General features: G+C 54.5%; 3 protein-coding genes across 5 annotated transcripts; 2 read left to right on the top strand and 1 right to left on the bottom strand.

The window, feature by feature from the left end:
* The first annotated feature begins 1,319 nt into the window (after positions 1-1,319).
* neurod1 (neuronal differentiation 1) lies at positions 1,320-4,269 on the top strand. The gene is made up of 4 exons (XM_049728362.1): positions 1,320-1,443; positions 2,646-2,973; positions 3,225-3,454; positions 3,553-4,269. The coding sequence occupies exons 2-4, from the start codon at positions 2,672-2,674 to the stop codon at positions 4,062-4,064; spliced, it is 1,044 nt and encodes a 347-aa protein (XP_049584319.1). The 5' UTR covers positions 1,320-1,443; positions 2,646-2,671; the 3' UTR covers positions 4,065-4,269.
* Positions 4,270-4,865: 596 nt separating this feature from the next.
* cerkl (ceramide kinase-like) lies at positions 4,866-12,583 on the top strand. 2 transcript variants are annotated; one of them, XM_049728333.2, is made up of 14 exons: positions 4,866-5,211; positions 5,747-5,856; positions 7,076-7,306; positions 8,212-8,343; positions 8,765-8,828; positions 9,310-9,440; positions 9,543-9,617; positions 9,770-9,947; positions 10,022-10,069; positions 10,145-10,188; positions 10,255-10,363; positions 10,523-10,619; positions 11,746-11,969; positions 12,350-12,583. In XM_049728333.2, the coding sequence occupies exons 1-14, from the start codon at positions 5,099-5,101 to the stop codon at positions 12,426-12,428; spliced, it is 1,635 nt and encodes a 544-aa protein (XP_049584290.1). In that variant the 5' UTR covers positions 4,866-5,098; the 3' UTR covers positions 12,429-12,583. The 2 variants fall into 2 exon arrangements, with proteins under 2 accessions (XP_049584290.1, XP_049584292.1); XM_049728335.2 differs by lacking the exon at positions 5,747-5,856 and having other exon boundaries at positions 4,867-5,211.
* An 82-nt stretch (positions 12,584-12,665) lies between these two features.
* On the bottom strand, positions 12,666-20,403 carry itga4 (integrin alpha 4). Of its 2 annotated transcripts, none has more exons than XM_049728307.2 (29): positions 20,236-20,403; positions 19,284-19,460; positions 19,106-19,218; positions 18,943-19,031; positions 18,558-18,690; positions 18,401-18,468; positions 18,126-18,255; positions 17,886-17,971; positions 17,728-17,790; positions 17,251-17,391; positions 17,065-17,173; positions 16,873-16,967; positions 16,673-16,763; positions 16,553-16,598; positions 16,355-16,479; positions 15,970-16,124; positions 15,658-15,810; positions 15,520-15,596; positions 15,269-15,446; positions 15,078-15,173; positions 14,928-15,004; positions 14,764-14,853; positions 14,569-14,656; positions 14,361-14,468; positions 14,128-14,253; positions 13,894-14,019; positions 13,730-13,831; positions 13,555-13,674; positions 12,666-13,465 (listed from the first exon to the last, which is right to left on the bottom strand). In XM_049728307.2, exons 2-29 carry the CDS (start codon positions 19,454-19,456, stop codon positions 13,364-13,366), a joined length of 3,060 nt encoding a protein of 1,019 aa, XP_049584264.1. In that variant the 5' UTR covers positions 19,457-19,460; positions 20,236-20,403; the 3' UTR covers positions 12,666-13,363. The 2 variants fall into 2 exon arrangements, with proteins under 2 accessions (XP_049584264.1, XP_049584265.1); XM_049728308.2 differs by having other exon boundaries at positions 15,269-15,443.
* Positions 20,404-21,390: the final 987 nt, after the last annotated feature.

Raw genomic sequence — 21,390 nt, 5'->3', positions numbered from 1 at the left:
CGGGGAAAGCGGTTGTTGGTGTGGTTGGGATTTAGTTCATGTCAAGAAAATCGGGGAATCATAGAAATTCGTTCTCCATTCGAAAGCATCCATTTATTTTCGTTTCGTTAAAAACTGGTGGTTCTCCGTCTTAATCTTAATGAAAGGGGAGGATGGGAGGGAGGGAGGAATTCATGTCCGTTATTTTCCATTTGGTTAACCACGTGAACGTTTGTTGATTGATGTTCACCTGCTTCCCATAACGATGCAAACGTCCAGCTTGCTTCAACAGCTAGCTGCCATGCAAGCCGTCGGCCGACAGGCGGAGCCAAAGACCAGTCGAGTGAGACATGCGCTCATGAACGCTTCAGTCGCTGCTCCACTTTGTCAGAAAGTCTGGTGACAGTTTTCTATGACTGCTGCTGCTGCTGCTGCTGCTGCTGCTGCTGCTGCTGCTACTCCACTAATAGTCGTAATGATAATACGACGCAACACAATCCATCTTTACATCGCGCTTGCACAACGGCGTCTTTTAAATGACATACAACATGGGCAAGAATAGGCAGATAACCTTTTATTTTCCTTGCATGTCAAGTGAACGTGCTCCCGCGCTGTCATTTGATCTCCATTCATGTGGCCGTGGTGGCGACGCCTTTGAAACGTAACTATTATAAAGCGAAAATATTCATGACGCCGCATTCCAGTCAAGAGATTGCGAGTGCCAGTGGCTTTTTGCAGCGAAGACGCAAAATTGACTCAGCGTTAAACATTATCCAGGTGAGCGAGCGAGCGAGCGCGCGCGCGCGCACGCGAGCGAGTGAGGTGCTTGAAGGTTTCCCGGTAACTAGCTGGCAACCGCTTGATCGCCCTCATCCTCATTACCAGCACGTTGCCATGGTGACCAGCTCACCTGGCTGGTCGAAAGTTCAACCTTATTGGCCAATCGAGTCGATCGTTACTTTCACCAAGACCACAAAGTTCCACGCACGTCCCGGTTTTGAACATCGATGCCATTCGTACATATGTCAAATCGGTGAAAATCAGATGGTGGATTTTCACCATGTTTTACAAAGTTGGAAAGAAAGCTGGATTTAGGTGCCAAATTTGTCCAGACATTGCCTAGATAGATGCGCGTTTTGGGGAGCTGCGTGGTGTGGGTTTGGCGTTGCTGCGTGTGCCTGCGTGCGTGCGTGAAGCGGCAGATGGGCATTTCCGGAAGCGGGGTCACGTGATCCCCGGGGCCGTTTGGATGACGTGAACACCATATGGCGAGAGAGAGGGCGCGGCCTGGATAGGGTCATAGGCACGCGTGCGCGCAGCTCCAGCACGAGCACGAGCACGACTCCTATAAAAGTGCGACTCCTCCGCGCGCACGACACAATCCTCCGAGCGGCTGTCACGCGCACGCACGCACGCACGCGGTTGCGTGATTTCTGAAAAACGGCAAAGCAACAAGAACGACAGGTACGTGGATGGATGTGATGATGATTGATTATGGATGTGATGATGTATCGTCAATGACGTCAGAAACAACAATCATTGATTGATTGCAATGGATTGAAAGTAAGGCGCCCGCCGCCGCCGCCGCCGCCGCCGCGCATGCACGCAACAAAGAACCATCGATCCTTTCCTTTCCTTTCAACTTGTTCAATATGGTCGAGGCAATCTGTTGATTGAAATGAAATGAAAAGACATAAAGAGCACTTTAGGAATGTTTGTTGCTTTCATTCCAATTGGAAGTGAGAAAGCAAATATTTGGGTTTTCTTTGCCATATAGAAGAACCCTTATTTGTTTGTTCGTTTATTTCGATAGTTGACTTGATTTTTGGCCTTTGAAAGGATGACTGCAACTTTTGCAGAGTTTGACTCGTGTTGCTGCAAATGGAATTATTTGATCAAAGTCAAGGAAGTCAATCAGTCCGTCGATAAGATTTCCCATTGATGATTTTGGAAATCATTTCAGTCCCACTGTCGGCTAAAGTTTGCGATCTTGTTTTGTCATTGATTTTCACTTTGGCCTCCAAATGGGACCTACTTTGTATGGCGAGTAAATGTCAATTAAAGTTCACTTGGACGCTTGTTGTAATTGTTTTTAATTGTGTGAACTTTCATGTCATTATTGTTTCTATTTTCACAGTGATCAATATTTTCGTGCTTGCGTATGCTATTAAAAAATAAATAGTGTGACAAGAATATAAGACGAAATATCTTTTAAATACGTATATATCTTATTTTACAATGAAAACGGTTCGATGATTTGAATACAACTGAAGGTAGACGAAAATGTTTACACATTCAAAGTCTCGGAACATTTGACCAAAAAAATGTTTTGTTCAAAGTAAAAAATCTCGGAAGATTTAACAAATACTTTTTGTTCAAAGTAAAAAATCTCGGAAGACTTAACAAATACTTTTTGCATAATATTCAATGTTGGGATTCACGTATAGGACCTCAATCCTCTTGGCAAAAAAAATCACTGCAAGTTCTGAAGAAAATCACGATAGAAACACATCTACAGAGCGAGCGAGCGAGCGAGCGAGCGAGCGAGACATTTCATGAAGATGCCCTTGATATTCGTCAAATGGAAATTGCTGAGATGAGAATGAGACTTTGGATTGCTTTTTTGTAAACTGAATCTCCAACTTTGTATTCCTCGCGGAAACCAGCATCGTCCTCATCTTCATCTCGTGCCATGACGAGGTCGGAGCAGAATTTCGGCGAGTCCGAGGTTCAGCAGGAGGAGGCGTGCAGCCCCGCGGGGATCGGAACGGTGACTGGCACCGGCACCGGCACCGGCACCGGCACCGGCACGGGAGACGAGGAGGAAGAGGACGATGAGCGCCGCCTCCTGGACGACGACGACGAGGACGAGCAAGAGCAAGACCAAGAGCAAGAGCAGGAGGAAGACGAGGACGAGGGCGAGGGCGACGGCGACGGCAAGCCAAAGAGACGAGGACCCAAGAAGAAGAAGATGACCAAGGCTCGCATGCAGAGGTGACGCCCGATGCTTACAACACCAAAATAGAAATTACAGGCCGAACATTTCATTGATTTACGGTACTTTGCTTCACTATTTGTTGGGGGGAAAAAATCAATAATTGTGATGGGGCCGAGGATCCTCATAGCGACTTTGTACGTACCTTCATGGCAAATGAAGAGCAAAGTCATTGGCTTACACATCACCGGATGAGTGAAACGCAATTTAGGTCCACGAATTAAGCGTCGATGCATTTGTTGCCCTGCAGGTTCAAAGTTCGGCGTATGAAGGCGAACGCTCGCGAGCGCAACCGCATGCACGGTCTGAACGACGCCCTGGAGAGTCTGCGCAAAGTGGTGCCCTGCTACTCCAAGACGCAAAAACTCTCCAAGATCGAGACCCTGCGCCTGGCCAAGAACTACATCTGGACCCTCAGCGAGATCCTGCGTTCCGGGAAAGCCCCGGACCTCATCACCTTTGTGCAGGCGCTCTGTAAAGGTGCGCTCACGCGCGCGCGCGCGCGCACGCCGCGCTCGTACACGGCATGCGCATGGACGTTTTTGTTGTAAAGTTGCACTGTGGTCCCTCCCGCGCAGGTCTGTCCCAGCCGACCGCCAACCTGGTGGCGGGCTGTCTGCAGCTGAACCCTCGCACTTTCCTCCCCGAGCAGTCGCCTGAGCTCCCGGCCCACCTGTCGCTGCCGGGCGCCGCCCCCTACGCGGCCCACTTCTCCTACCGGAGCCCCGGGCTGACGCCGGGCCTGCCCAGCCCGCCCTACGGCACCATGGAGCCCTCGCACATTTTCCGCCAGGTCAAGGTTCCGGCGTACGGCGACCCGGACGGCTACTTTGACGGCGTCCCGCTGACGGACAGCCCCCCCTTCGACCCGCCCCTCAGCCCACCCCTCAGCGTCAACGGGAACTTCTCGTCATTCAAACAGGAGGCGGCGGCGGCGGCGGCGGCGGCGGCGGCTGCGGCTGCGGCGGACTACGACAAGAGCTACCCCTTCGGCGTCCACTACGGCGGGGGCGTCTACCCGCAGGTAGACAACCTGCTGGGCTTCGACGGACACTCGCATCAGCTCAACGCCATTTTTCACGAGTCGTGAGAAGAACTAGCTCCCTGCATGGCGACGGCCAGACAGACCGGCAGCAATAAGCCAAACTATGCAATTTCACCCTTGACCCCCCCCCCCCCAAAAAAAAAAAAAAAAAAAACATCTATTTTTGAGCGTCCATCTTGTTGCTTTTTCTAATGTGTCGCGTCCTCTCATATTTGGAAAGACTTGTATTAAAGGGGACCGATTATGGCCATTTCGTTGTTTTGTCTTTAGGCCTCACAACTCTTTGCAGGAATCCGTCCATCATTTTCCTCAATCGGATATAGAACAATTATTTGAATGTCAATCATTTGATTCCAAAACAGGATAAGATTTCAAATTGACTGTGCAGAAAATGACCAAACTGATGATGATTCGGGACCTGGTTCGGTCCATAAAATCCGTCAGAAAATTGGCAAAAAATGATTTCCAAATTGAAAGTAGATGTCAATGTCTTATTTTGAAAATAACCAATAAAATAACAAAGATCCAATAATATCTTCTTCAAAACATAATTTACGCACGTGTGCCCCAAAATTCCACATTGATTCAAAATTAATTTTAACTACAGTAGTCGTGTACTAAATAATACACTACAACGCGTGTGTGCGCGTGTATGCGTGTGTGTGTTTGATAGACGGGCCCAGATGTTCATTCTGCAGGCAAAATTTTAATTTATGAAAATGATCTTGTTTATGCATGAGCTACAACCCCCCCGCACACGCACACGCACGCACGCACGCACGCACGCACGCACGCTCACACGAAGACCAAGGCGTTCCTTCCTTCCTTCCTTCCTTCCTTCCTTCCTTCCTTCCTTCCTTCCTTCCTTCCTTCCTTCCTTCCTTCCTTCCTTCCTTCCTTCCTTCCTTCCACGTGCTTGTGAGCGGCGTGGTCTCCATGACGACCAGACCGCAGAAGTGCCCGGATCAGCTTTGCTCGGCCGAGGAGCAAGTGAGCGAGACGCAACCCAAGCGCACGTCTCGTCTTTTGTTTTGTTGTCCGCTGCTTTTGCTTGCAAGCTCTTTAAGTTGCCAATCAAAATGTCGACCCGCGAGGACGACATAGGGAAGAAAGAGCAGAAGAAGAGGAAGGAGAAGGAAAAGGAGCAGGAGATCGCCAAGGAGGAGCGCGAACCGGACGCGGTGGAGCGCAGGTGAGCGAGGGACAGACGGACGGACGGACGGACGGACGGATGGATGGATGGACGGACGGCCCGCGACGAAGGCTGGAGGCGTGCTGATTCACGTCCAAACTCCATTTTGGTGCCTTTTCTTTTGAAACAACAATGCTGGCTGGCCAGGGTCCGGTGGGGAAGCCATTCACCCACCACCACTGCATGGCTCGAAATGAACCGACGAATCAGATTCGTTTACCTGCCGTGACGTAGCTTCGGTGCGCATTCAAAATGGCGCCGAGTTCGTTTAAGTCAGCCAGCATTGAACTCAGTTCGAAAGAACCAGGAACACGTCGATGGACTCATTCAAAGAGCAGCATTGGAAGCATTTATTTCCAAAAATTCATTTCAAGTGTCTGTTTGAAATGCGCATAGGGTTGCGTCGGTCTGGCTTGCCCGTCCGTCCGTCCGTCAGTCCGGCCGGCCGGCCGGCCGTCCAACGACTTTGACCCCATATCTTTCTTTATCCTGATCTGCATGCCACTTCATTTTTATGTGAATGCGTTTGTGTCAGCGATGGCGTGTTGCTGCGCGGGATCTTCAAAGTAGGCAAGAAGAGCCACGACGTTCTCCTGACTGGCACCCGACTCACCTGGACCCCCGTTCTGCCCGAGAGCCCCGCAGGTCAGCGGTCGGACTTGTTAGCAACGTCAGCCGTGCCATGGATGTGCCAAAGCGGAGATTGGGGTGTCTCTTCAATGTCGCTCAGATGTTCAAAAGGCAGCGAGCAGGGCGGGGCGGGGCGGGGGCTGCTTTGCTACCAATTGGTGCCGACCTGTTGGGCAGCATGCGGTGGAAAACCTTACTAACTGGTGGTGTTGTTGTTTTGCATTTATGTTAGCGTTTGTGTGGGTCTGAGTTCACAATCTGTTTCGCACTATTCCATCGAAGGGTAATGTCATTAAGTTTGTGTGTGTGCGTGTTGGCACAACTTGGCAATAGTAGTGAGCAGTTGGTTAGGCCCGTGGGGGGTTATTAGATTCTCTCTGTGTGAGCAGATTAACACACACGCACACACACACACACAGTCGGCATGCTGTGTGTGTGTGTGTGTGTGTGTGTGCACGCATATGAGTGTGTGTCGAAATGGATCAGCTGTTGTTTATGAGAAGTTCTTCCTGTCAATCTGCTCGAGGATGTGCGACATGTTGTTTACCTGCAGGGAGCTTCTACATTTTTTTTTTTTTTTTTGTGAGTGATGAGCCTAGTTAGCTTTTGCTAGCTTGCGGCGCCCCCAATGTGGCTGGATATGAGCTAATGGCACCATTTGGTAAAGTTGTCATTGAAGAGTAACTACAGTTAGCGTTGAGCAAAGTGACCATTGTAACTGAGGCGTATAGTCAGACAAACAACAACGACATGATGGTTATGACTGGCCGCGTGTAGTCACAATTGTAACTCATATTTTGAGGCTGCCTGCCTGCCTGCCTGCCTGCCTGTGCGTGCGTGTGTGTGAGTGTGTGTGTGTGTGTGTGTGTGCCTACGCCTGTGGGTGTTGTCTCAGTGTGTCAGCGAGCCCAAGATGGGACCTCTTGCTCCATCTGGACACAGTGACGTGCTAAAGGCGTGCGTGCGTGCCTGCGTGCGTGCGTGCGTGCGTGCGCGTGTGTGTGTGTGTCACTTCAAATCTCTTTCCTGTTGTTGCGCAGTCTGTGCGTCTCTGTGTGATCATTTTAATTTCACACCACTGGACACCATATGACATGTTTGCCAATTGCTGCTGCTGCTGCCGCCGCCGCTGCTGCACAAAAGCAAAACATGTTGCCTCCTCACGGCTTGCTGTTTGCTCTCCGTTAGCTGCATTAGCGCTGGCGAGTGATGTTTGCGCTCCGCTTCGGCGCAGGTGAGGCGTGCCCGGCGCCGCCCGCCGCGCTGATGCTGCGCGACGTCCTGGCGGTGAAGGTGAAGCGGCGGCGGTCGGCCGGGCGGCGTTCCGGAGGCCCTGTGCTGGGCCTGGCTTTGTTCTTCTGCAAGCGACGGGGCCGCCGGCTGGAGGAGGAAGTGTTGCACCTCCACAACGCGTCCTCGGAGCACGCGCGCGTCTGGTACGACGCCTTGAGGGAGCTTCTCGCAGGTAAGGAAGGCCCAATCTGGGGCGACAGCCACTCCACTTTGCAAAATTCAGGTCGTGTTGCCTTTAGCGGCGGTGCGCCCGCCGCACAATGTACCTACCGTCCCACCTGGGCTGGGCTACAGCTAATTTACTCATCCCAGGCAGGTTGTCAGCTGAGGCAAAACGGCCACGCAAGTAGGGCTTCCCAGAACAAAGGCGAGTTTCCCTCGCACTCATCTTGACTCCAGGGCACGTGTGAGCGAAACCCAAGTTGTTGACATGACGGCCCGCGACTCGGGATTGTTAACCATGGCGACGCTGCGTTGCCACAGCAACCGGCCGCCCGCTACCCCGCGTGTGGGAAACCCGATCTCGGTGTGTGTGCGTGTGCGTGTGTTTGTGTGTGTGTGTGTGTCTGCACCTTCACGTTTCTGTCCTCTTCATCGGCGGCTTCTGCTGCCGCAAAATGGCCGCCAAAGCCGAGTCTCCAAAATGGCCGCCGTTGTCCATCAAAAGCTGGCAAACGTGCCAAAGTGACGTTAGGTAGATGTGGAAAGTCGTCACGAGGCGTCGAGAAACGTCAACTGGTCCACTTGGCTTCCTTTGCCTTTGTGTCCACTTGCAAGCCTCCGGTCCCGCCAGTGTGTGTGAAAGGTCATCAACAGGGTGGGAGAACATGACATATGGGGAGAGACACACCGTGTACGTATGTGTGTGTGTGCATATTGATCGGCGCGATTCTAGCGGGATCCACAACGTGGTGGCCTCTAAATCTGCCTCATGATGGGCCTCCACACACACACACACACACACACACACCCACACACACAGTGTAACCTTTCCAAGGCTGAGCTGAGTGAAAGGGAAGCAGAATGAGAAGGCTCATCCTTTGTGAGGTTTGGAGGGAGTGACTTTGGCCTTTCTAGGTGTGTGCGGGCGGCCCAGGCGCTTGAAGGTGTTCATCAACCCCAGCAGCCACCAGAAGGAGGCCGTTCACGTCTACAGGGAGCACGTGGCGCCCCTCTTCAAGATGGCCGACGTCTGCACTGACATCACCGGTGCGTGCGTGCGTGCGTGCGTGCGTGCGTGCTCGTGTGTGCGGGTCCATAGGTCAGAGTTAATGGCAGTCTCTGGTTGCTAGGTAACCTGAGACAGGAGGTGGAGAGTCCATCTGTTGCCATCTGGTCTTCTCCATCATCTTTCCTTCACCTTGCAAGATCTTGTCCTTCTCGTGCTCTCCTCTCCCGTCTACGCCCATCTTGTCCTCTCCTCTGTCCGTCCATCCGTCCGTCCGTCTGTCCAGTCCCAGCATTCTTTCCTTGTCTTGTGCTCCTCCTCCCTTTCCTTCCAACAGATGGCATCGTATCTGTTGTCACATTTTTGAGGGAAACGCCACCGTGCTCACTTTCAACATGTCTCCATCTGTCCTCCCGTGTGACCGACTGACCTGCACATGTGTGTGTGTGTGTGTGTGTGCAGTGACTGAGAAGAGGGGACACGCCCTGTCAGTGATGAAGGAGCTCAATGTGGATGACTTTGATGGGTCAGTTGTATATTTCTTGACTTATGATATTGAACATCTCAAGGTGGACTTCCTATGATGTCATCAGCTCACCTTCACACAGACAAAAGCAAGCTTTCAATTGGGAAGGTCCCTCCCTCTCATTTTGGGCCTCCCGCTCCCTCCCGTAATGTGCTTATGGTGCCGAGAGAAGCTTAGCCCCGGCTGCGGCCGGCTATTGGGCAGATTAGCGTGTCTGCGCCGTGCCTCGGCGACCGAAACCTGCGTTGTCCAATTAGGGCCAGCTGACGTGATGCAGGAAATTATGAAACAGGAGGGTTAGCTTGGTTATCTTACGGTGACACTAAGTAACATGCTAACACTTATGCGGGTGAGCCAAACAAGCACTTGCACAACGTCAATGCGGCGTTTTTGGCCAAGTCCCAAAGGCTTTTACTTTGGAGTGCTTTGTCAAAAAGTAAAGCGCAATCCACAGCCAGAAGTGTGTGTGTGTGTGTGTTAGGCTGGTGTGCGTGGGCGGCGACGGCTTTGTGGCGGAGCTCTGCCACGCCGTGGTTCTGCGAGCCCAACTGGACGCCAACTATCCCCGCGTTCCAGTCAGGGCGGCGCTTCCTCTGGGGATCATTCCGGCGGGTAAGAGCGGCCCCCAATGTCCCCCCCCCCTGGCTCCACCTTGCTGGTACTCATGATTTTGTTGTTGTTGTGGTCTTCCTCATGCCTTGTTGTGTGGCTTAGGCTCTACGGACGTGGTTTCCTGTTCCGTTCACGGAGTGAGAGATCCAGTCACGGCTGCCATGCACATCATCCTCGGTACCCTCACTTTGAGTTGTCTTACTCCGATTGGTTGTGCCTGCTATACGATGCTATAAAATGAAGGCATTGGCATGGGCATGGGCATGGGCATGGGCTCATTTTCAAATGATTCAAATTGAACCTGTGCTGTGATTTGTTGTTGCTCTCAGGTCACGTGCAGCGGGCGGACATGTGCAGCTTGCGCTCGGCGGGTCAGCCGCCTCGCTTCGCCTTCGCCGCCATGTTCGGCTTCGGGGCGCGCAGCCTGGCTCGGGCCGAAAAGAAGCGCTGGATGGCGCCGGCGCGCCGCCGCCACTACGCGCTGCTCAAGAGCCTGGCCCGCTTGAGGTCCACGCAGGTCCACACAGAGCGCCCCCTACGGCTGCGTTGACGCGTGACATCTTTATCTCTCCCGAATGCAGAGCGGAGGACTGTCAGCTGTCTTTTGTCACGAGCCGCGCAAACGACCAGTGAGATGCACGCACGCACGCACGCACGCGCGCCCACACGCTCACTGCGTCTAAACTGTTGCACGTCTTTGTCAGGGACCCCAATGATGATGATGATGATGATCCAGACGTCGACTCAGGTGACCAATCACATGATGAATGATGCTGTGTCTTAGTCAAAATGTCTGAGCAATTCTTCGGCACAGAGGGGGCGGAGTCCTGGAGCAGCGCCGATGGCCCGTTCCTGAGCATCGGCGTGATGGCCATCCCCTGCCTGAGTCCTCACGCGCCCCGAGGGCTGGCCCCCAACACCAAGTAGGAATGGCGCGCACGGCCGCGGTGGTCACGGCTTAAAATCGCCCCAAAAAAAAAAAAAAAATCCAAAAAGAAGACCACTACCGTTTGGTTTCTACCAGCCGACTTGACTTTTGCGCTTTTGTCTTCTCTCCGATCCGTCTCCTGCCCTGGTGCCAGACTGGCAAACGGCAGCGCGGCCTTGATCGCGGTGAGAGCCACGTCCAGGTCGGAGTTTGTCAAACACCTCAAGGGGTACGGCGCCCCCGGTGGCCAGGTGAGCCAAACTGGACGACCCGCTTGCGCCGCTTCTGTCTGGCTTCGGCTAACGAGGCCGTCGGGAGCGGATTAGCCCGCTCGGACGCGCACGCTAACCCACTTTGCAAATAGACGCTCTAAATATACGGCTCAGCCACACCGTTGAGTCGCTGACCCGCTTCCTGGCCAACGTAAGCAAGCACGACTGGACCGACGGGTGGGGGAAAAGAATCGTCCTAATTCCACTTTGGGCTTCTTTTCAACGCCAGCGGCACTCATCATCATCATCATCATCATCATCATCATCATGTCACAAACCCCCCCCCTCAAATGTCAAAGACGCCCCTCCCTTCCCCTCGTTGATGCTTTGATGTTTGCGGATGATGCATGCTCGGTACCTCTGTGGGCCACTGGCGGTAACAGAACTCGAATTTTTGGAGCAAATGCCTCTCCGCAGTCCAATCGAAGTTGCAAAAATGCACTCAGGTTATTAACTCGGGTTACCGTTAGAAAAGACTGACAACGATCGATGCACGTTCAAATAGACGGTGAGCTTGTAAATCTGAGTATGAGGTGTGGGCCGTCTGGAATCTGCTAAAAAACGAGACGTTATTTAAAATACTCAATTAGATTTGTGAAAAGACATCACTTGGACTGAAATGGCTTTTGAATGTCATCCAATTGGCCTGCCGTGTTCAACCGCAGCTTGCTTGTTGTGCCTTGTAGCTGCTGCCCCCTGGTGACGCTTCAATTAATCACAGGCAGAAAAGCCAACAGGAAGTCGCTGCATATGAATGAGACCGTGCACTCACTCGTTCACTCACTCACTCACTCACTCACTCACTCACTCACTCACTCGTTCACTCACTCACTCACTCACTCACTCACTCACTCACTCACTCACTCACTCACTCACTCACTCACTCACTCACTCAAAGTGGGTGGACATTCGTATCGTGTGGCCCTTTTGTTTGCAAATAAGTCACTACTCGGACAACGTCGTCATCATCGCTGCGCAACTTGCTGCTGGAGCTGCTTTCGCATGAGCGTCTGTCTTTCTGTGCTCGTCTGCGAGCTCGACCAAAGTGTTCCACGCACGCACGCACGCACGCACGCTCAGCCGCGACTTTGGTGTGTGTGTACAGTTGGACTTCTCCTTCGTGGAGACGCACGCCGTGACAGCAGTGAGGCTCCGCCCCCGTGGGTCGGCCGCTTGCACGGAGGACGAAAGCGAGGACGGCGCCACGGCCAGGTCCACGACCAGGGCCAAAGCCAGAGCCACGTCCGTCATCCAGTCGGAGGCCGCCCCCAGCTTCCCTTGGAACATTGACGGAGAGCTGCTGGAGTTCCCCAACGAAGTGCTCATCAGGTAAGAACTTCTTTTAGCATTTTGTGCCATCGAGTGGCGAAAGCAATGCCGGCCGGAAAGTCTAAGCAGGTGCTCGCCCCATTTGCACACCTTTGCGATTCGCTATGTTTGACCCTGTCGGGGATCCGTAGCCGAAACACACGCCAGCGTCCTCCTATGTATAGATATTGAAAAAGTACGGACTTTTTGTTTTTGGGGGGGCTCGTCACACTCCACGTGTTGATGACGTGAAAGTCAACGTTTGCAAATTGCTGTTGTCAGGGCAATGTGCAGTCTTAAATGTGATCAAAGTGTCAGTAGTGAGAACCTGAATGCATCAGAGGCAGGCCCTGACCAAAAAGCCTCAAAGCAAATGGCAGGTGCGTCTGTGTCGCATTCAGGGTCCACGGGCGACTCATCGGCTTGTACGGCGAGGACGTGGATGAGGCCGAGTCAGCGGCGCCCTGCGGCTGCATCTGACCCAAGACGTGTCGTGTCGTTTGGCCCCCTTTCCACGGCAACGCATCACTCCCAAGTACTTCCCTGTGTCAACTCCTTTTTGTAAAAAAACAAAACACCTTTTTGTATCTTACTAGCGCTTTCCATGAAACTCCCTGAATCCGTTTGATTTTTTACTTGGCTTCGAAAATTGCCATTTTGTACTCGAAAGTGGACACGTCGTCACGTCTGAGATTCGGCATCAGCCAATACACAGAGTCGTTGTGTGTTGTTTTAAATAGAAAATACATCAGTAGAAACACAAGCAAGAAGTTGTCACGGAGCAAAAAATACAGATAGGACTTTGTCCAAAAGTGTGCACGTACGTACGGAGTGACAGGAAGTTAGTCACTTCGAAAGATTGCAGGCTTCTGCTGCTTGTCACATCCCGGCCAGCAGCAGGAGGCGTGCGGCAAAGTGGCTGGGAAGGAAGGGAGGAAGGGAGGGAGGGAGGGAGGAAGGAAGGAAGGAAGGAAGGAAGGAAGGAAGGAAGGAAGGAAGGAAGGAAGGAAGGAAGGAAGGAAGGAAAGAGAAGGAGGCTTGCAGCGCACTGCAGGGGAAGCAGGCAAATGAAAGCGCTGGCTGGAACAGAAGCAAAGGTGGCGGCAGCAGGCCGGAACAGAAGCAAAGGTGGCGGCAGCAGGCCGGACAGGCGGTGGACGTCCTCCGAAGGCCACATTTTTTTGGGGTGTCAATTTGGAAATGATCGGAAGATCCGACCCGGAGTTGCCACGCCGCCGGCCAGCCAGCGTGGCTCAGTGGGAGGTCCTCGACTCGACTCGACTCGACAAGCAGGGAGGCTCTCCGGCCGGGCAAGAGATGGAAGTCGCAGGACCGATGATGCCAAAGCCCGGGAAAGACTTGCCATGGCTCCGTCTCGCTTTCCTCCCTTCCAAAAGCGGCCCGGCCGTTGGTCCTTAGGCCCGGCTCTCCCGGTTGCTGCGTTTGGGGACGTAGTCCCAGCTGTCACGCTTCAACTCCTCCTCCTCCTTCTGCGAGTGGCGCTTGAAGAAACCGGCCTGCGCCCGGCGTGCGCGCTCAGGATTAGGAGAGGAGAAAACACATTGGCCGCGCCGCGTTGATGGTTTGGTTTGGAAAGCCAGCGCACCTTCCACAAGCCCCAGATGAGCGCCGCCAGGATCATCAGACCCACCAGCAAACTGAGCACGATGATCAACACCTTGATTGGCACCGAAGGTTTTTGGCTGTAGTGCCCTTCCAGCAGCACCTGCGCACAGCGTGAGGTCACGCGTGGACTCGCGTCATGGGTGCCAGCGGCCTACCTGCGCGACGGGTCGTCGCTCCCGCTCTAGGACGGTGTGCTGGTCATTCCTAGGCGATGAGATCAGCGCCCTGCTCTCCAGCTTGACCACGCCCTGCCGACCCTAAAACAAGCAGCGGTGAACGGCGTGCCCGCTGCGTGCCCATGCCGTTGCGACTCACTCACGGGCGCTTGCAGCAAGACGTCGGGGTTGAGTTGCACTCGCAGCTCGACGGTGGCGTCTCGACCGGCCTCCAAGGGGCCCAGGTGACACAGCAGATGCTCGCACAGTGGGTCGCCGCGCCCGCAGAACTAGGCACAGCAGGCAGGCGCACGTCCCGTCAGCAGCAGCAGCAGCAGCGCTAGTGGCTAATGTTGTCGTTGAAGACGCGGGGGTAGTGTCGCCGCGTGTGCGCTCACCATGTTGCGCGTGGAGGTGGACGAAAAGAAGAAGATGATTTGTTTGATAAAGGAGGCCCGTGGGACGTCGCAGTCGTCGCTGACGGGAACGGTGGCTTGGCTGACCGAGCAGGCGCCTTGCGATGACTGCAAACACCAGCGCATGACAACTGAGGCTAGTTTGAGCCTTGGTGTGACGCGGCGACGCCCGCTAACTTTGCCCGCTAACTTTGCCCGCTAACTTTGCCCGCTACCTGCCAGTCCACCACCTGCAGCAAGCGGTGCGGGTACGGCGTCAACAGCTTTGGCAGCGTAATCTCCAGCAAAGTGTCCACCGACTTGCTGGGACCTGAATTCACCACCTGCGCACGCACGCACGCACGCACGCACGCACACACACGCACAGCTCGCACAGCTCGATTGCTGAAGCCGACGAGTGAACGAGGCTGAATGACGGATGACCTTGTAAGTGTAGTTGAAGGTCTGCGAGTAGCATTGGACTGGTTTGGCGTCTTCGTCCCCAAACACAAACGACGTGGGAGTCACAAAACTAGGCAACGGAAATGAACGCGCCGTGAATGACATTCATCTGTTTGTCGGTCGACTGTTTGAAGCGAGCGGCATCGCGACGAGTCAACCCAACCGACGAACGCTCACCCGTGGACGTTGACGTCGATGCCGTACTTGAGAGGAAGTAGCAAGGAGACGCTGTTGTCGTGGAGATACTCGGAGCTTTCCGGGTTATGGCTGAGGACGCGCCAAGCGTTAGCGTCACTCGCGCTCGGTTCCGCCGGCGAGTCACAAAGACGGCTTTCCCTCACCTGCTGACGTTGGCCAGGACGAGCAGGTTGCCAGGCGCGGCGTGGCGGTCCACGTCCAACAGGAAGCTGACGTTCACCTGGCGAAAGCCGCGGCGATGGCATTTAGTGATGAATGAAATGATGGCGCAATGGAACCATTTGGAAGCTTGCCTGGGAGCCAGACGGCAAGATGTGGCCGGAGAAGCCGCAGCTGACTTCGGTGCCGTTGGCTTCTTCCGTCACATCGCAGCTCACCACCTTGTCCTCCTGCGAGCAACGGTCAAGTCCGGGCGGTGCCGCCACGAGCGAGCGCGCGCGCGCGTAGCGGTCAGGTCCGGGCGTTGCCGCCACGGAGGACTCACTCGGTCGGACTGGCGCTCTCTCACGTTGTCGACCACTTTGACGTAGTGAAGGTCGCGGTGGAAACGCAGCGTCAGACGCGGCAGGAAGGCGTCGTCTCCGGCCACCGCCAGGATGGTGTTCAGCATCACGCTTTGCCCGGCGCCCAGCGCAAAGTAGCTGCCGCCGCCGCCGCCGCTCCTGCGCACATCCCAGTCCGGAAGGTTGTCATCCGGTTCCGCGGCAACGGCGATACGGCGCGTCCGTTCCTTACCGCGGCAGGACCAGCGTGGCGCCCAGTCGCACGTCCGTCGAGCAGTTGGCCAGGAAACAGCGGCGAGCAAACAGCGTCTGATACCACAAAGGCGTCAGACGCTCGGACGGTGTCCGTATTAGCCCTAGCTCCCCTCACCTGATTGCTGACGGTATTGCGGCTGCCCGCCACCTTCTGCAGGACGGGCCTGAGCGCCGCAAAGCGTTTGCCGGCGTGTTTGGGAGGCTCGCCGTCCGGGAGGCTGTAGGAAACTTGGAATCGGACCGGCGTGAAAATGTCGCGCGTGTCCTTCTGCGAGCGTAGACAAACGTGCGCCCACGTCAGCAATGTGCACACGCACGCACGCTTACTCCAGTTGTAAGAAACTGTCAAACATCCACGTCTGTCATGCTACCAGCTAGCAGCATGATCATCATGCCAACGACAGTCAGTTAGCGGAGCAGCGTTTACCCTCCGCTGCGCAACGTGATTGGTGCAGCCCAGCTGGCCGAGGCGCACCCTCACGTGAGCCCTCGTAGTGTTGGACGAGCCGTTGCCGTGGAAATAGAAACGGTGCGGGAAGGATGGAAGGTGGAGGAGGTCGGAAGTCAGGTTGTACTGAAGATCTGCTGACAAAAGCTTAGCTTAGTGAAAGAAAACTAAAACGCTTGTTAACCAAAAGCCGGGAGCCTACTTAGTATCCTACGTATAATGGTAATAGTCGTTGTTGAATGCTTAGCATGAATTACGTAAGGGTGCAAAGGTTAGCCTATTTACGCTACGCTCGTTTCTCCATCTTAATGCTAACTAAGCTGCTAAGTATTTGCTGCTAAACGCTAAGCCAACGCTAACCAACCGATGGCTCCTTTGTAGTGTCTGGAGGTGACTCGGAAGCAGACGGTGACGTTGATGGCGGTCGCCCGCTGCTGAATGTTCTCGGGCAGGACGAGCGAGGCCGTCACCCGCAGGACGGGACGAGACCTGCGCCGCGCACAATCCTGCAGTGAAGGCCACTTTCCGTTTCCCCTCGGCTAACGTCTCGTTTTTTGTTTACCTGAGAACGACGGCGGCGTCCGAGAGGAACGCACCCACGGCCACGTCTGCGGAGACACGCGTGTAATACGTCCGACACGTCACAGGACAAGAAAAGGGCGGTCCAGAAGCGCAATATTACCTTGGTACCCGTTGTCGTCGACATCCACGCCCGAGCTCAGCGATTGGCCGAACATGCGCAGGTCACGACCCAGCGCCGCCCCGCTGATTCTCTGTCAGCACGATGACGTCGTTGTTTGCGTTAGCGCCTCATCCGTGCATAGTATGTACGTACGCATGTACGTACGCGCGTACGTACGCACGCATGTACAACTTGCGCACCTGTGACGGTTTGGGCGAGATGCCCCCATTTCCACCGTTGTAGATGTACACGGCCCCTTTGAGGTCGTCCTCCTGGGGGGCACCGACCGCCACTTCTACACACGGGAGAGTTAGCAAAGCGTCGGAGCCGCTGGCAGCACGGCGACATAAGGGCGAGCGAGCGAGCGAGCCCTATGAGTTCAAGATGGTTACCGGGGTAACCGTCATCGTCCAGGTCTCCCAAGTCTGCGATGGCCTCCCCAAATCGGGCGGCGTGGGCATTGCCCCCGCTCAGCTGAAAGTCCGCCTCCACTAGCTTGGCCTGAGTTAGCACAATGTCATCCGTCAGCGTGATCACACCACGCGTCGAGTGACAAAATGGCGGACGGGCCAACTCACCTGTCCCTGGTTGAGGAAGACGTGAACGCGGCCCTCCTCCCTGCTAGCGCCCGTTGTCATGGGAGCGCCCACCAAGAGATCTGATAGGTTGTCGCCGTTCAGGTCCACCGCACGCAGGCTAGCGCCAAAATAGGAGCCCAGCTGTACACGCACACAATAACACCATTTGCATCCCTTGTAAACGGCACCTAGTTTTGATTTTTTCATCATCTCGTAACATTATCCCTGTTGGGTTAGCTGTAGCAGTGCGGTTACCACCCGTCGGAGTTTGCCTTGATGAGTTGTGTGCTGTGGTGTGGTGTGGTGTGGTGTGCTGTGCTGTGGTGTGGTGTGTGTGTGTGTGTGTGTGGTGTGTGTGTGTGGTGTGGTTATTCTCCGCTGTTAGGCTGACAGCCGATGTGTATAAAGAGAGATGTCATGTATTCTATCTTTTGGCTAGCTAGCTAGCTTCTTTGAAAGGAAACAGTGGTCGGTCACCTCTGTTCCTGACACGTGAGCTAGCACGCGTAGCATGTGGCCGTCCATTGAGAAGACAAACACCTGGGAGAGACAATATGAAACATACGTATGTATGTATGTATGTATGTATGTACGTAGTCTAGAGATGGATGGATTGTAAAGAAGATTTGCATTACTTTTCCCCTCTGGTTGTACTGCGGGGCGCCTCCCACCACCTCCAAGCTCACAGCATCCAGGAAGTGGCCTGCGTCCACTGAGTAGCCTGAAACATTTCATCAACTTGAATCAATAATTACAAGAAAACCCTACAAATATCCATCAGTGATCTGAAGCGCTTCTCTTCTCAAAGGCAAGGCGTGCGGCACGATCCCAGCTCAACATACAGTAAGCGCTCGCTCGCTCGCTCGCTCGCTCACCCAAGTAGCTCCCGAAGCCCACCGCGTCGTCGTCGTCCAGGTAGACGGACACGCCGCCGCCGGACGTGTTGTAGACCAGCACGGAACCCGTCCAGTACGACGTCCCTGGCGCACCCATGATGATCAGGTCCTGCCGCCGCCGCCGCCGCCGCCGCATGGGACCAGACCAGATGAAAAATGCAAACATTTTGAAGCGCAATCAGATGAAAAATGCAAATATTCTGCAGCGCTCGTCATTTTGTCACAGCAAAAGTCTTTTTCTCTGTTGTGCTCACCTGAAAGAGCCGGTTGGATATCCCGGCCTGACAGGAGCCATACTCGTAACCAAACTTCCTCTGGTGGTCTGCGAGGCGCGCACGCACGCACGCACGTCAAGCGGCGGACAAAGCCAACCGTCGGCGAGAGCACTTTTGCTGGAGCGTCTCCTCATACCTCTGTAGCAGGGGATGATGGCCTGCGCGTGGGACAGCTTGTCATCATAGCGATAGCAAACCCCGTGCGGAAGTTTGCTGTTCTGCCCGTCCACGCTGGAGTAGAAGACGTTCTTCCAGCGGTGGGCGCACGCCTGCGCCCAAAAAACAAATTGTCAGCCCACGTTGGTTGGTTGGTTGCTTGGTTGCTTGGTTGCTTGGTTGCTTGGTTGCTTGGTTGCTTGGTTGCTTGGTTGGGGAAACTTTTGAAGATGGCAATTGCCGTCTTTAGCGCTCCGGCAGAGACGCTCGTGCGCGCGCCGCAAAGGGCAAAGACGTATGTTTCTTTGGTATTTCTGGGCTGAGGCCTGGAACGCTACGGAACGCGGGCTACCTCGGGTACCCACCAGGACGTGTCCTCCCGCTCGCGACAGGCTGACGCCCAACCACTGGTGGTCGCTCTCGGGCCGGCACGTCTTCCCGCAGTGCGACACGTCTGCGCGCAAAAGCCTGTTAGCCTCCGCAGGCGTGAGGCAATTAAAAAAACAAAACAAAAAAAAGCTCACTTACTGGCGGGCATGGGCTGGCACTTTTGCTCATCTGTCGCGATGAGGCAACGATAGACGCCGCCTGGAGACGACCCGGACGAAGACGAGTTGTCCACCGGCGCTCCCGCCACCAACCTAGCACGTGGGCGCGCGTTAGCGTGCAAATTAGCCCCAAGCCCTGCAAGGAGACTTCCGCTCACCAGCTGCGCTTGCCGTGCCGGTGGAGCAGCACGGAGTAGCCGAACATGGAAGCGGGAGCGCCGGAGAAGAGCGTCGCCTGATCCACATCCAAGGTGTAGCCGCAGATGGGGAGCGGCACCAGGACCAGGGCCGCCGCCAGGGCCAGTCCGGCGGCGACGGCGTTCCTTATCATCTGGCTGCAGGACGTGACAAACCACAGCCCAGTTGATTTCCCGTTTGGAGGCCTCCCGCCCGCAGCGTTGGCAACACGAGGAAGGCTCCACGCGAGCCAAGCAAGTGGAGATGACAGTCAAAGGCCAGCTGAGAGAAGCGCACCTGCCCAAGCGAGCGTGAGCGCAAACGCAAGCCAAAGCCACACCCTGCTGCTAAGCTTCCAAATGACTTGCGTCCTTGGAAGGATGTCCCAAAACATGGTTGCAAACAAGTAGCGACAACAATGGATTGGAGGGCTCCACCCTGCTTCGCGTCGCCGTACCGTAAACGTGACCCAAAAACAGCATTCTGTTTGCTGAAGGCCAAAGAAATGGAAGTTATCAATGACTTGCCAAAAGTCAACATTTTTCCTTCACTCACAAAAGTGAAGTGACTTTGTTCTTTAAGCTTCGCTGTGAGCAGATATGTCACATGGTGTGTGTGGGGCACAATTTAATGGGACGGCCAATTAGATTTTACCCAAACAAAAATGGCCAATATTGACACAAGCTGGACACGAGTACGTTTTGGGGTCACCTAGCATTGGGCAGGGGCGCTTGGACAACGTGCTCGAATTGAAATCAATCAATATAAATGAAAGGAAAAAGTCCCAAGCCATTCCGAGGTGTCACATGTTTCCCTTGCGGATTCACATGGGGCTAAAAATAGACATTTTTCTTGTCATATCCAAAAGTCGAGTCCAACTCAATTGGGATCATCTCGACATGCGCGCGCGCACGCGCCTGCGCGTTATCTTACCGCTCCTTGTCGTGACGTACGTGAGCCGGTTCCCTTTGCTTCCTCTCGCTTTTGGACTCCCAAAAAGTTCTGCCGGTCCCGACGAGCCAGATACTCCACGCGCGCGTGTGTGTGTCGAAGTGAAATGCGCGCGGAGGCTCGACTCTATCCCACCCTTCGGCTGCGCGTCCGCGCGCCCAACTGCCCGCCCCACCACACACACACACCGACGCGATGCGCGCGGGTGTTTCCTCTTCCACAGCCGAGCGTGTCGATGTAATCTGATTACATGGCAGACAACACTCATGACATTACATTGGGGCTGAATGGATGAAATAGCCCAATATTGAGTGGACTCTGCAAAACCTAAGAAATCCTCCTGACTCAAATCTGAAAATCACTCCAGAAACGCCTGACGTTCTACCCAGGAGAGTGGCCAAAATAGATGCCCAAAGCCTCCATCAAGTAACTCAGAGTGAAACCGAACAACACCGAGCAGCTCGCCCAAGTCTTGTGAAACTCTTCATTGTTCCCCATTTAAAAAAAAAAAAAAAAAAAAGAGTTCAGCTCTCCATCTTTGAAAGAAACTCAAGGCCAGGAGAAGTGACATCCGGTCCCGCTTCGGTTCCGGTTGCCAGCGTGAATGAGATGAGTGCAGACGGGGGAAAGGAAGTTGCGAGATTGTAAACAAAAACGTGCAGCTTGCGCACTTCAAGGTAAACAACGTGTCGGGTGCGCGCCAGACACAAAAGCGTCTCTGGCCATTTCCTAAACGTCAAATGTGTGTGTGTGTGCGTGTGTGTGTGTATGTGTGTGTGTGTGTGTGTGCGTGTGTGTGGCGTCCAAAGCGTTGTCTCAACCAGTGCCAGACGGGAAGGCCAGAAAGCGAGCGGCGCATGGGAGGAGCTCACTTCCTGTTGACTTCCTGTTTACCGCGGGGGAGCGTTTCCGTCAACGACGGGGCGTCCGAGCTAAAGCGCTTAGCGCCAAGCTAACGTTTGTCGTGCCGACGCTGGCCCGTTTGTCGCCCGGCCCGAGGCACGTTGCTGTCTGGACATGTTTGATTGGCCCGCCCGACACAAGGCAAGCCCTGCAGTTGGGCTGACGGCAAAGGAATATTCTGGGCCGCCGGCTGCACCTCAAACAGGGCTCAAGCTCGTACGGCCGCAAAAGTCG

Source organism: Syngnathus scovelli, chromosome 8, assembly GCF_024217435.2.
Source record: "Syngnathus scovelli strain Florida chromosome 8, RoL_Ssco_1.2, whole genome shotgun sequence".
Taxonomy (NCBI): Eukaryota; Metazoa; Chordata; class Actinopteri; order Syngnathiformes; family Syngnathidae; genus Syngnathus; species Syngnathus scovelli.
Note: the sequence above shows the minus strand (reverse complement) of the source record. Positions and strands in the feature narration are given on the sequence as shown.

Excerpts from the sequence above, each read along its gene's own strand:
- cerkl (XM_049728333.2), top strand. The coding sequence starts at position 5,099 with ATGTCGACCCGCGAGGACGACATAGGGAAGAAAGAGCAGAAGAAGAGG. Across the intron at positions 9,441-9,542 it reads TCTGGGGATCATTCCGGCGG|GCTCTACGGACGTGGTTTCC; the intron begins GTAAGAGCGGCC and ends TGTGTGGCTTAG. Across the intron at positions 11,970-12,349 it reads CCCAACGAAGTGCTCATCAG|GGTCCACGGGCGACTCATCG; the intron begins GTAAGAACTTCT and ends TGTCGCATTCAG.
- itga4 (XM_049728307.2), bottom strand. The coding sequence starts at position 19,456 with ATGATAAGGAACGCCGTCGCCGCCGGACTGGCCCTGGCGGCGGCCCTG. Across the intron at positions 19,032-19,105 it reads GTGCCAGCCCATGCCCGCCA|ACGTGTCGCACTGCGGGAAG; the intron begins GTAAGTGAGCTT and ends TTTTGCGCGCAG. Across the intron at positions 17,972-18,125 it reads GGGCTTCGGGAGCTACTTGG|GCTACTCAGTGGACGCAGGC; the intron begins GTGAGCGAGCGA and ends GAAATGTTTCAG.
- neurod1 (XM_049728362.1), top strand. The coding sequence starts at position 2,672 with ATGACGAGGTCGGAGCAGAATTTCGGCGAGTCCGAGGTTCAGCAGGAG. Across the intron at positions 2,974-3,224 it reads ACCAAGGCTCGCATGCAGAG|GTTCAAAGTTCGGCGTATGA; the intron begins GTGACGCCCGAT and ends GTTGCCCTGCAG. Across the intron at positions 3,455-3,552 it reads TGTGCAGGCGCTCTGTAAAG|GTCTGTCCCAGCCGACCGCC; the intron begins GTGCGCTCACGC and ends CCTCCCGCGCAG.